This window comes from Eleutherodactylus coqui, chromosome 4 (genome assembly GCF_035609145.1).
Source record: "Eleutherodactylus coqui strain aEleCoq1 chromosome 4, aEleCoq1.hap1, whole genome shotgun sequence".
Classification (NCBI taxonomy): domain Eukaryota; kingdom Metazoa; phylum Chordata; class Amphibia; order Anura; family Eleutherodactylidae; genus Eleutherodactylus; species Eleutherodactylus coqui.
This window is the reverse complement of record NC_089840.1, coordinates 145858256-145871837: the sequence shown is the minus strand read 5'-3', so window position 1 is coordinate 145871837 and position 13582 is coordinate 145858256. Positions and strand designations below refer to the sequence as shown.

General features: G+C 42.4%; 1 protein-coding gene across 3 annotated transcripts in view; it reads left to right on the top strand.

Moving 5' to 3' along the window:
- AHCYL1 (adenosylhomocysteinase like 1) overlaps positions 1-13582 on the top strand; it is a 62992-nt gene that overhangs the window by 32959 nt on the left and 16451 nt on the right. For all 3 annotated transcript variants that reach the window (XM_066600247.1, XM_066600246.1, XM_066600248.1), the window contains exons 6-9: positions 7899-7993; positions 8107-8213; positions 9683-9799; positions 12741-12804. In XM_066600247.1, the coding sequence (XP_066456344.1) occupies positions 7899-7993; positions 8107-8213; positions 9683-9799; positions 12741-12804 (383 nt within the window). The remainder of the gene's footprint in view (positions 1-7898; positions 7994-8106; positions 8214-9682; positions 9800-12740; positions 12805-13582) is intronic.

Sequence of the window (13582 nt, the reverse complement as noted above, 5' to 3'; positions counted from 1 at the left end):
CCTGTGGCCAGGTGCAATCGTTGGATCCCTGTGACAAATGTGGTGTCGAGAGTGGCTACAGCGTGTATTATGGTCCAATGCAGGGGATCCCGTTCCTAGTGCGCATGCGCGAGATTACTAAGCCTCTCGCGATGGATAATGAACATCATCAACCACAGCCTATAGTGCGCATGGCCATCCCTACGTAACCTGCCCGATATCAATGCACTACGGGCGCGGCCCTCTTCACTATAGCCGCGCGAGTCTACAATAATGTATCTCGTGATACAAAGGCATCACGGCACCAATACCCACAGATCACACGTGACATGAGTCACATGCATCACGGCATGTCCACTATCTGTCTACCATCCAAAGGCTTCTATATAGCAGCCTTTCATTACCATGACCACTCCATAAAGTGGAGTTAGTCTACACACAGCCAGTTTCGTCATGAGGCAAAGGAGGTGCAGGTGTCATGGCAGCCGGGGGCCTTCTGAAAGGCACCTCACTATGTTTGCCATAGATATATTGAATAAATTCTAATGAAACAACCCCACTGTGTATATATGTATGTATGTATGTATATATATATGTATATATATATATATATATAGAAAAACCTCATATGTCTCATGCAGAAAGAATTATTTATTATAGTAATTAGCAGCATAGGACGGCTATCAAAGGATATAGCAAATTCATAAGACGTCTTATCAAGATGTAATCATGTCTTCCTCTTTAACCCCTTAGTGACGGCCCTATAATGTTTTTATGTCCTGCTGTTGCAGAACGTGTATGGAGGGAGATAGCGCCGCTATCTCCCTCCATACAGCGCGGGCGTCAGCTGTTTATTTCAGCTGACACCTGCGGGCAATAGCCGCAATTGGCCGATCGCGGCTATTAACCCTTTAAATCCCCCGAACATTGTTCGGGGGTCCCGTATGGCCCCCCCACGGTAAGATCGGGGGAGCCGTGCAGCTGTCATGGCAGCCAGGGGCCTTCTAAAAGGCCCCAGGGCTGCCTTAGCAGACTGCCTATCAAGCCATCCCTGTGGGGTGGCTTGATAGACTGCCTGTCAAAAAACAGTATGATGTAATGCTATAGCATTACGTCACACTGCAGGAGCGCTCAAAGCATCGCTGGTTGTAGTCCTCTAGGACTAAAAGAAAGTGTAAAAATAAGATCAATAAAGTTTTAGTAATTATTTTTTTTAAAAGTAATAGTTAAAAAAAAAAACCTTTTGCCATATTTGCAATAAAAAAATCAAAACAATAAACCAAAAATACATGTTTGGTATCGCTGTGTCCGTAAAAGTCCGATCTATCAAAGTAATGTATTATTTACCCTGCATGGTGAACGTGGTCCGAAAAAAAAATAACGCTAGAAATGCACTTTTTTGGTCACCCTGTCTCTGAGAAAAAATGTAATAAAAAGCGATCAAAAAGGCAATTGTTGGTACCAAAAATGGTACCAACGGAAATGACTGGACATACCGCACTAAATGAACCCTCACACAACTACGTCGACAGAAAAATAAGAGTTGTTGTGCGCAGAAAATGGACGCAGAAAATAATTTCTTAACAAAAAATAGAAGTAGTACAGCAAAAAAAAAAAACTATATAAGTTTGGTATCGTAGTAATTGTACTGACCCATAAAATACAGCGACGTCTGTGGATAAATAAAGGAGCTACAATTTTTTAAAAGGGAGGAGGAAAAAACAAAAATGGAAAAAAGCAAAAGCTCCGTCACTAGGGGGTTTAATCAATGGTGAACTGCCACTGCCCATCTCCCGATATCGCGTTACAGGGGTCCTGTCAAAAACATATAAAAAGTGCAATTAAAATCAAGAAATAACATAACTGGCAAAAGACTAGTGAGTCTATACAAACTGCAGAGGATTATACTCTAAATTCAGACCTAGCGGATGGAGTGTATTCAGTTCAAAGATCCATTTGCATTCCAGATATTTTAATTTTTTTTTTCTCCCTATCACCACCCCTATATAGAGGGGGTACCGCATCAATAATGTGGAACCGCAGCTGGCCTATGGCATGTCCCTTTTCAAGAAAATGTTGTGCTACAGGTACATCGATCTTGCCTGTACGTATAGTGCTTTTGTGTTTTTATAGCCTGGTCAGAAAAACAAGCTGCATGACTGACTGGAAGAACTAAACCCTCCATATGTGGCGTCTATAACTTTTACATTTTAGTATGTAGTATGTATTATCGTTGGCGCTCGGGAGCCCCGGTCATTATGTTCAAGTTGACAAGTCTTCTTTTAGTCAAACAATAAAGTATCATCGCGGTCGTGTTCCAATTCACGAAATGCGGGTCTTTGGGATTGTGGCCACGGCAACAAAGCTATCTGTTGGGTATATGGAAGTTGTTCCTGACAGAAGTGCTAAAACCCTCTTTCCTATTATTTGACATGTGGTGCTCCCAGGTTTGACGGTGCGCAGTGATTCCAGGGCCGCCTGCAACCATATTCAACTGGCACTGCATTTCAGTCATGATCGTGTCAATCACAGTGATCCAAAATTTTGATTGGTTTCTCCAACTGGTGCTGCAACCAACACATAGAGTCTTACTGGAGTAAATGTAAGGATTTGCTTCAAGTGTATCTTGCAGAATTCATGAAGAAAGATGAGTTCGGCAAAAACTCATTTCCCACTTCTGCATGTTGCTGAGCAGTTTCCTGTTTAGAATCATGCAGTCAGAAACGCTATCTTTTCTCCTTAGGGAGAGCAACTATATATACAGTGAGTGAGGAGACTCAAATGGCCATGCACGCTCCGCTGGGTAATATGCAAATAAGGGAAATGGAATAAATCCTTCACAGCGCCACCTATTGAAAGGCAGCATTCCTTCAAGCCAAAGTCAGACTTTTTATACAAGCCTTGTTACAATGACCAGGAATTAAAAGCAAAGCCAGACTCCATGTACATACAGCTGTTTCAGGGTTTTTGCCCTTCATCAGTGTACAGTAGGAGTCTGGCTTTGCTAGTGAGAGGCCTGGGCAGGGATCAGAAACGCTATATTTTCTTCTTAGGGAGAGCAACTATATATACTGTGAGTGAGGAGACTCAAATGGCCATGCACGCTCCTCTGGGTAATATGCAAATAAGGGAGATGGAATAAATCCTCCACAGTGCCACCTATTGAAAGGCAGCATTCCTTCAAGCCAAAGTCAGACTTTTTATACAAGCCTTGTTACAATGACCAGGAATTAAAAGCAAAGCCACACTGCATGCTCCTCGTCTTACCCTTGACATGTGCCAAAGCAGCAATTTATGTCCACATATTGGGCATTTTCTTACCTGGGAGAAATTGGGTAGAAAATTTTGTTGCTTCCGTCACCCCTTGCATAAATGAAAAATTTGGTGACAGACCCGTGTGTTTCTGGAAAACTTGTACATTTTCATTTTCACAGCCCATCGTTAATATTTTGACCCCATACGGTGGGTACAATTTGTTAACTACGCTCCTTGATAAATCCTTTGAGGAGAGGGTAGGTCTAATATGGAGTCTCTTTTGGGGGGGGGAGGGGGTCTCACTGTACTGGTACCGGAGGATACTGCATATAGTGGCAGCATAGCATCCCAAAATCCACATGCTGCTGCTTCATTTCTGAAACCTGTATTTGAATTCTGTTGTACACTAGCGCCCCATTTGGGATATTTCTATAAACTGCAGAATTGGATTAATACATTTTTTGTTGAGTTTTGTTTCTCTGCTAAGTTCTGCTGTGCTAGGGTGAATTCCCACTTGCATTTTTCTTGCGCATTTTTTTAAACATGATATTGCTGCTTTTTATTTTTCACTCGACTGTCAATGGGATTTCTAATGTTAAAAACGCATCACAAGTTTGTGCTTTGCAATTTTTGTGCAGTGCGTTTTTAACTTTAGAAAGTCCCATTGATATTTGCGCTAAAGTTAATTTTTAGTTGTTTTGACGGCTGTTGTTTTTAAATTTGAGTGATTTTTATGGTTGCTTCTAATATATAGGCCACTCAAAGTCACTTCATAACTGAAATGGCTGCTTGAAAAATAGGTTTTAGACTTTAATTTTAATTACTTTTACAAGCCTTCTGTATTCCAAAATATAAATAAAAGGACACTTACAAAAGGTTGGCAGAATAAAGTAGACCTGTGGTGAATGTTACTAACTAATTCACATTTTGGAAATTTTAACTTTTTAAAAAATGTATACATTTTTAAATGTACCACTGTCTGACGTCTAAAGACGTTATGATTTAGGGCTGTACAGCTCTGATGTTGGGGTCCGTCAGGGTTCTCTTACTGTATATTGCCAGCCTTTCTGCTGTCAGAGCCTATCCAACGTGTCACCTTATGCAGTACTGGCCAGTACTATGATGTTTGTAGTGTGGGTCAGCTTGAAAAAGACTCCGTTGAAGTTGAAACGTTGCTGCCCCATTTTATATGGATTGAATAAAACAGCATATTTTGGAGTACTGGTGGTGCTGTGCCTTTTCTCTACGTTTGATCTACAGTGTGGTTCCAGGAGTGGTGACCAGCGAAGCTTGCACACAGTACCCGCACCTCACACCTGAAGGCTATGTCTAACTTGGTGCTGCTGTCCTCTTATCTTAGCTTTAGCCAGCAGATAGCGCCATTGTATAATGGCAGAAAAAGAGTAAGCCCCCTAGGAAAAAACAGGATACAAATTAGATTGGAAAGGGTTAAGCATCTTGCACCCAAATGACAACATTTTCACACTATAATTCTGATGCAAGTGCCAAAACTGACTTTTATGCCAGACCTCAACACTCCCCCCCCCCCCCTTTAAATGGGTGGGGCCTAGTGCTAGGGGGTGTGGCCTGTTGGATTTACTATTGAAATGGTGCTTGAAAGTTTAGTGCACCTTTCAGAATTTTCCATATTTCTGCTTATATTTCACCTAAGGCCTCATGTCCACGGGGAAAATAAGAATTAAAATCCGCAGCGGATTTTAACTCTTCTCCCGCGCGCGGATCCGCACCCCATAGGGATGCATTGACCACCCGCGGGTAGATAAATACCCACGGATCGTCAATAAAAGTGATTTTAAAAAAAATGGAGCATGAAAAAATCTGGACCATGCTCCATTTTCATGCGGGTCTCCCGCGGGGACGGCTCCCGCGGGCTTCTATTGAAGCCTATGGAAGCCGTCCGGATCCGCGGGAGACAAAAATCATATTTTACTTACACGCTCCGGTTCTTCTCTTCGGCGCCATCTTCTCTCAGTCGCGGCCGGATCATTTTGCTTCGGCCCGGCGCATGCGCGGGGCACGTCACCGACGTCATCATGCACATCCGCCGAGCCGAAGAAAGAAGATCCGGCTGCGACGAGAGAAGATGACGCCGCAGCGAAGAGAAGAAACGGAGCGGATGGGAGGTGAGTTTATTCTCATTTATTCCTATTTTCAGCGCTCATGTCCGCGGGGCAGGAGGGACCCGCTACGGATTCTACATGGAGAATCCGTAGCGGGCCTGATTTTCCCCGTGGACATGAGGCTTAAAACTACATCAAATTTTCACACAAATCCTAAAAGTAGATAAAGAGAACCAAATCTAACAAATGAGTTAAAAATATTAAACTTTATTTATATATTGAAGATTATGATCCAATATCACACGTCTGAGTGGCAAAAGTATGTGAACCTTTTAGGATTTGCAAATAATTTGAAGGTGAAATTACAGTCAAGTGTTCTCAATCACTGGGATGACAATTGGGTGTGAAAGGGCAACCTGTTTTATTTTCTGAACCGGGATCTATCAAAGTCTGATCTTCACAACATGTTTGTAGAAGTCATGGCACGAACAAAGGAGATTTCTGAAGACCTCAGGAGAAAAGTTGTTGATGCTCATCAGACTGGAAAAGGTTACAAAACCATGTCTAAAGAGTTTGGACTCAACCAATCCACAGTCAGACAGATTGTGTACAAATGGAGGAAAATCAGGACCATTATTACCATCCCCAGGTGTGGTCGACCAACAAAGATCATGCCAAAAGCAAGGTATATAATAGTCCATGAGGTCACAAAGGAACCCCAGATGACCTCTAAGCTAAACTACAGGCCTTTCTCACATTAGCTAATGTTAATGACTCCACCACTAGCAAGACTGCATAACCATGGTGTGCATGGCAGGATCGCAAGGAGAAAGCCGCTGCTTTCGAGAAGAACATTTCTGCCCATCTGCAGTTCACTAAAGTTCACCTAACAAGCCATAAGGCTATTGGAACAATGTTTTTGTGGAAGGATAAGACCAAAATAGAGCTTTATGGCTTAAATCAGAAGCCTTATGTTTAGAGAAAGAAAACCGCTGAATTACAACATGAAGACTCCTCCATCTGCGAAACATGTTGGTGTTAGTATCACGGTTTGGGCCTGTTTTGTTGCATCTGGGCCAGGACAGCTTGTCAACATTAATAGAACAATGAATTTTGAATTATACCAGAAAATTCTGAAGGAAATGTCAAGACTTTCTATCCGTGAGAAGAATCCCAAGAGAACGTGGGTCATGCAGCAAGACAACGACCCAAAGCACACAAGACGTTGTACAAAAGAATGGATAAAGAGGAATAAAGTTAAAGTTTTGGAAGACCAAATGAAGTCTTGACCTTAATCCTACAGAAATGTTGTGGAAAGGCCTGAAGCGAGCCGTTCAGGGGAGGGAACTCGCAAAGTATGGAGGAATAGGCTAAAATTTCTCCAAGTTGACATGCAGGACTAATCAACAATTACTGAAAATGTTTAGATACAGTTATTACCGCACGAAAGAGGGGGTCACATCAGATACTGAAAGCTGAGGTTCCCATACTTTTACCACTCACAGAAGCTGGCGTAAATTACAGTTGAAATCTATGGCTGAATGTAGTTGGTGTAGGTTTCAGTCTGAGGCACAAAGGTGCTGCCAATTGTGTGACAAATGTATTAAGAATCTTGTAATACTTAAAGGGAACCTGTCACCTGCCTAATACACCATAAACTAAGTTGTGGTGTTGTTAGGGCAGGTAACAGGGAACCAGGTGATGTGTACTCACCTGGTTCCTGCAGGGCCTGCTTGTGATGTCAACGCACCGAATGAAAATCTGTCTCTTTTCAGAGTCCAGTTCATGCACTCTCCTATACAAGTCTAAGGGAGGGTATGCATCAGATTTTCATCTGAAGGCCAAAACTGGTGGTGGAGGGAAGGAGTTAAAGGTTAAAATATAGATATATTTTTGTTTTTGGTAAAATGAAGCCACAAGGGTGTTAATTATTTCATACAAGTTCTAAAAAATAAGTTTTCAATGTGCTATCTACACCATACTGTATGTGTAACAGCTGGTAGAAATTTCCAAAGTGACGCCATTTCTTGATATTACTTCTATCTATGCCGTTATTACTTCCATATCCGCAGCTGATAATAAGCATTCTCATGTTAATCTGTCTTATAATAGCCTCGGTCTGCAATAATCACAATCTGCTACGGGAAAATTCTCCAATATATCGACAAAAGACAGATTTCAGCAGCCACAGTGCTCCCCCTCACCTTGGGGGTCTTTGCACTGGCATCATAACTTGTCACCTGGTACCCCACAGCCTCTAGTTAGCGCAGCGCAGCTGATCAGGTGATGCAACCTTATGGTCACTAGAAGCCACCGAGTGACAGGGCGCACTGAGAACGTGAAGACTTTCGAGGTGACAGAGGTAGCCGCAGCTGCTGAAATCTGTCTCTTTTGTGGAAATACTACATACTTTTCCGTAGCAGATTGTGAGTATTGCAGCCTGGGGCCACTATAAGTTGGGAGACCATTGTATTTTATATAAAACAGACCAACATGAAAATGCTTATTATTTTTCTCGTTTTGTTATTCTTGCCTTTGTTTGCCATAATGAATCAGTGTATTTCTTTTCCCATAATTTGGTAGGTGTTGCAGTGTTCGCATGGAAAGGAGAATCAGAAGATGATTTTTGGTGGTGCATTGATCGCTCTGTGAATGGTGACAGTTGGCAGCCAAACATGGTACTTGGGAGTTAGAAACTTCTTTTTATTTAAGAACCCCTTAGACTTTTTTAATACTTCTAATGAACACAATGGTAAAACCTCTCATCACTAGTAGCTTCCTTTTTCCTTAGATCTTGGATGATGGAGGAGATTTAACTCATTGGGTCTACAAGAAATACCCAAATGTTTATAAAAAGATCCGTGGTATTGTGGAGGAGAGTGTGACCGGGGTACATCGGTAAGCTTATTTTCCATAACACACCATGCTTGCACGTTCAGGGTTATATTAAGAATAAGGTGTGACTAAATACTCACCGAGTTGGCTAGTATTCAGCCTACAATAGAAGTGAATGGGATATGTTATACGCCAATCATATGCTCCGAAAAAAAAATAGTGTGAAATGGTAAATGTGCTGCAGGTTTAAAAACCCACTAAATTAATAATTGCCACGAAGCCTGCACAGACTAGCTCCATTCAGATTAAATCTGACTAATCTGTGTGTGAAGACTCAGCCAAATCGCGGCAAAAAGGTTTTGTTTTTTTAATTTCTGAAAAATCCATAGGGAATTTGCCTAACATGCCGTAACACTGATGTTCGGGATATGAAGGCAGTCTGAGCCCGCTTTTGGAGTCCTGAAGTATGTGTGCGGCTGCTGACTGCCTCTGTATGGAGTCCTCATACATTCCTAGCCAGGTATACCTCCACACTCTGCCTGATGGTAAAGTACTTCAGAGACCCCATCTGGGGAACCCATGTAGAACGATGGGTCCACTCAGGCATAACAGATTGGATACCTAGGTCTCCTCTAAGACAAGGAAGTATGTACACCCCATTGAGACACGATTAGCCGGCACTTCTCGCTTATTGGCAATCCTTGCCAATTTCCACATCGCAAGGCTGTGTTCTTTCCCTGCGTGGCCACTCCTCTCCCCTTCTTCACTTCTCAGGGGGTTGTCTACTGCTGATGTATGCACCAGCCAAATATCTAGGATTTTTCAACATTGAAAGATTTTGTAAGTAGCCTGCAGATTACATCCGCTGGACACAGGACATGTCACTCTGCAGCGGGGGTAGATGGACAACTAGCTCCTCCTGGGCGGTGCAGTTTGTAGGCTTTCCTCTACTTTGCACATAGCTTGCTTCATACTTGAGAGGGGAGGGAGGAGTTCTACTCTCCTCCTCTCTGACTTGCGTGAAAGTGGCCTCTCATGGGGCATGAGTCTCCGATGTCCAGGGCTAATGACGACCCTGGTGTAAAGGAAGTTTTTATAGTTTAGGAAAAGGGATTGGTAAATTAATCTAGGGGGTTGCCTCCATGTAGGAGCCTAAGCTGCTACAGGATCTCTTGCTCTGAAGTAAGCAGCACATGCATACACTGCATGGCAGTTGATTGATTTCAGAAGGCGCTGTGTAATGCCTCCTTTCCCCTTCTGGTGGCATTGCTGGGCTATTGAAAACTTGGCGTGGAGCTCCCCACTGAATGTGGCTGGTGGTTAGGTGTGCCTTTTGTGAACATTGGGACGCTAACAAAAAAAACATGGACTAAAGAGGACAACCTCTTCAAACTTAATTTCCAAAAACTCAGAGACCCCTTTTAAAAGTGCGTGTTTGTTAGATCATTTATTTGCAGACATTTTTATACCTTGTAAATACAGTAAACGAGATAACGTTTATGTACTTCATGCACATTTATGTATTGTTACAGCTTGTATCAGCTCTCCAAAGCTGGAAAGCTGTGTGTTCCTGCCATGAATGTGAATGACTCTGTCACCAAGCAGAAATTTGACAATTTATATTGCTGTCGTGAATCAATCCTGGATGGGTAAGACGAATGTGATGGAACATGCCTTTTTTTTTCTTTCTGAGAATGCCTTAAGAACACACACATATAGAAGAATAACCATGTTTCTGCCAATATGACACCTATGGAATCTAGTAATACATAAATATCATGTATGGAATATATGTCAGTTAGAACAGTTCAAAATTCAACATGTACATTGAATAAGCAACAGCAGTATCTATACAATTTTCAGTGATGGCGCTGGTACATATCTTATTGCACAGCTTTCCATCCTCCTCGATTAGAGAGGACTGGAGGAGAACATTGCATAATCGCGAGACTTATTGATTATTTTGCTCAACCGTTTATATGTCAAAGTCTTGAATTTTCATACAGATTTAATCCTGCATTATTAGATAAGGTATTCCGGTATTATTTTTCGGCATGTTTTATGAAGGTTTGCATTTATACACACATCTATATTCCCAGAACACGGTGGGTCCCTATTTGGGCTGTACATTCCTCTGAGTTCATTGTAACATGAGGCTATGAACAAAGGCTAGCACAGATTTGAGCTCGTAGAGACATATGCTTTCTTCCTGAGTCACCTGGCATACACTTATTGCCTTGCTGTTATCCTAAGTCTGGGATCACACGGGACGGAAATCTCGTGGAATGTCTGCAGCGGGACTGCACGGAAATTCTGTGAGCTTTTCACAGCAGAAAGGCTGCTTTAGAACATTTGGCGTAGGTTTTGAAGCGGCTTTTCAGCCTGTGTTCCACAGCTGAAACTGCGCCAAAGTTGACATGTTGTGGATTTGAATTCTGCTCCGAATGTCAGTTTCCACGCAGCTTGTCAGCAGCAGATTGTCGGTAGTCTGTGTCTGAGATTTTTGCAAAGCTCATCCTCTTTGCTGCTTAGTCTCGGTTTTAAAAATTCAAGTGGAATTTCCGCGTGGAGGGTCGCCCTAGCGGGAGTGTGTGTGTAATATAAATTATATATTCTTCAGGATTTTCAGGGAGGCTTGAAATGTAAGCCACACCCTGTAAATAATTACCTAGCGGGCTCGGTCCACGTCCCTCCCGCTGCTCTCCGGAGCTCCAGCATGCTTCCTACAGTCCTCAGCCGTCCAAAGACGATTGCTTCCTGGTTACGGGATTCATAAATTCCTACCTCCACGAAGTGATGGCTCTGATTGGCTGAGCACTGCTCGAGAACCAATCACAGCCATCGTGTTGTGGAGGTGGGATTTATGAATTAGCCAATCAATACCACGGCTCAGGGACGTGGACCGAGCCTGCTATGTAAGTATAATAAGATGTCCACCAAAAATAAGGCCTGGTGCCTCTTTTGGGGCAAAAATTAATAATAAGACAGGATCTTATTTTCGGGAGATATCTTATTATACTTGCTTATTATACTTATTTAGCAGGCGATGGATGGATGGATGGATAGATATAAAGTATATTACACTCATTGTCAGTAACATCCTTCCCTAGAAGAAGTTGCCGGATGGAAGGAAGCGTTCTGTGTGATTGTAACATTGATATAGGTAATTGATTACAATATCCGAGCAAAAGTATCAGTTATTGTGGAGAACTGAACCCTTGTAGGGAGGCTGTAGTACCATATGGTACCACCTCTAGCTTGGATATAAGATGTGATACAGGCGGGCATGGAGACATACAGGTTCTGTATGGTAATCTGCCGCATATTTCTCCACATTTGCTTTAACTGAGCCTCTAAATTATGTAAACTTGTGGGCTGTCGAAGTTGGTGTCCTAGATGGTCCCATACATGTTCTATTGGTGATAAATCTGGCGACTGGTCAACCACGGAAGTGTGACAATGTTGTGGAGGCATTCCTGTGACACCCTTCCACTCCAGAACAGTCAAGTATCCTCATTCATAACACCACTGCAAACAGAGGCGACAGTGGTTGGGTGTCAGAGGCCTAACACGTAATGGGTGTCGTGGGACCAAATGTCCTTCAGCCAAGTGACTGGAAATGGTTCTGGCAGACACAGAAGTGTTACGATGGCGCCACCTTTCTCTGGATGGCGGACAATGAAACAGTTGGAGCTGCTGGTGCTTGCTGGACCATCAGAAGATCCTCTCTACTGGTAGTCTGTCGGGGACATCCTGAGCCCGGTCACCTTGTGAGCCATCACGCATCCACTGGTCCCAACACCTCCTAACAGTCTGGTCAGAACGGCCCAGATGGGGGACAATTTGTCCATACAACCGTCCAGCTTCTTACATTCCAAGAATGTGCCCCTCTCAGACTCTGGTAACTGGGTGAAATCTCTTCTCTGCGTCTAGTGATCAACAAGCTCTACACAAGCGGAAGAAGAGGTCATTACACATAAGGAGCCTCTGAGAGCCTTTTATAGGACAAGGGGGAACCACTTTTAGGGTCTCAGGTGGCAAGACTGTTCATCTAATCACACCATTTACATATCTGCCTGAGATGAAACTGCAGATCGAGTTCTCAGCAAAATGACCACAATTTCAGGTGGGGTGGGAGTTTTATTTATTTTTTTACAAAGATTGTAGTATGTGATAAATCTCTCTGAGCCTGAATATGTTTCAATTTATTTATAAATTATGGTGTAATCAACAAGAAAGTAATTTAGTAAGAAATCTCTTGATCATCAAATAGTTGAGTCGTATGTTAATCCTGTTTGTATTGGATATGTAGATTTTCCATAGTCCACTATAATAGCTCACTAATTGAAGGACATCCTAGCGATCAGTCATTGCAGGGTCATTTCCCCTATGATAACGACTGATGGCCATAGGCGTACTGTATGAAGCTAGATACATGTTCACAACCCCTGTAAATGTATCCACGGTCCTATGGAAAAACACATATAAAATAACATATTACAGAACATGCAGCACATAGTTCACTTGCTCTGCTTCATCCTAATACTTAGATCTATAATTTTTTTAGTGATTTTTTTTTCCTTTCTGCAGTCTAAAAAGAAGTACAGATGTCATGTTTGGTGGAAAGCAAGTTGTCGTGTGCGGATACGGAGAGGTGAGTAATGAGGCGGAATCCAGTTTATTGACATAAAATAAATTACTATTTTAACTAATATCTGGTGCTGATTTCAGACATGTATTGATATTCAAAATATTGAGAGTTCATTGAAAGTCGCAGGTGTATATCATTCCTGGGTGCCATACAGAGGTCTGCGTGACAGGGATCCAGAATACGGCTGTGTGCATGGGACCCAAACACATCATGTTGTCGGTTATGATTATGGATTATGTTCATGGAATTTAATAAGAGATTGGGGTTACAGAGTTCATATAGTGGATGAGAAATTAGGGGTAGAATTACACATAATGTATATCGGGAGAATTTATGGAACTTGTCTGAGAGACATACTATGTTCTTGCTTGTCTATACAGCTGATCTGTGACTCATTGGTATTTTTACATGTTACCTGTAAAATCCACATGGCTAATTACAGCATTGTGGCAGGACAACCACATATGGTTTTCAGGTGTAGTTTTGATGTGACTTTCAGCCACAACTCCATCGCTACTTGTGAGTGTACCTTAAAGGTGATTGTCCGAGTAGTGTTTCTTTTTTTTGTTTATTAAAACCTTGTTCTTCATGTAGTAAAGTAATTAACTGGTACATACTGTCATCTCCCACAACACTTCTCGGTTTACAGAACGTCTTGGACTGCTGCAGCCAAGGGCAGGGCTCGGTGATCAATCGCTGAGCTCTCTTATTGGCTGCAGCAGCCTTGGCGTCTCATAAACAGGCTGGGGCTGCCTATAAATATGCAGCCTATAAAAGCACT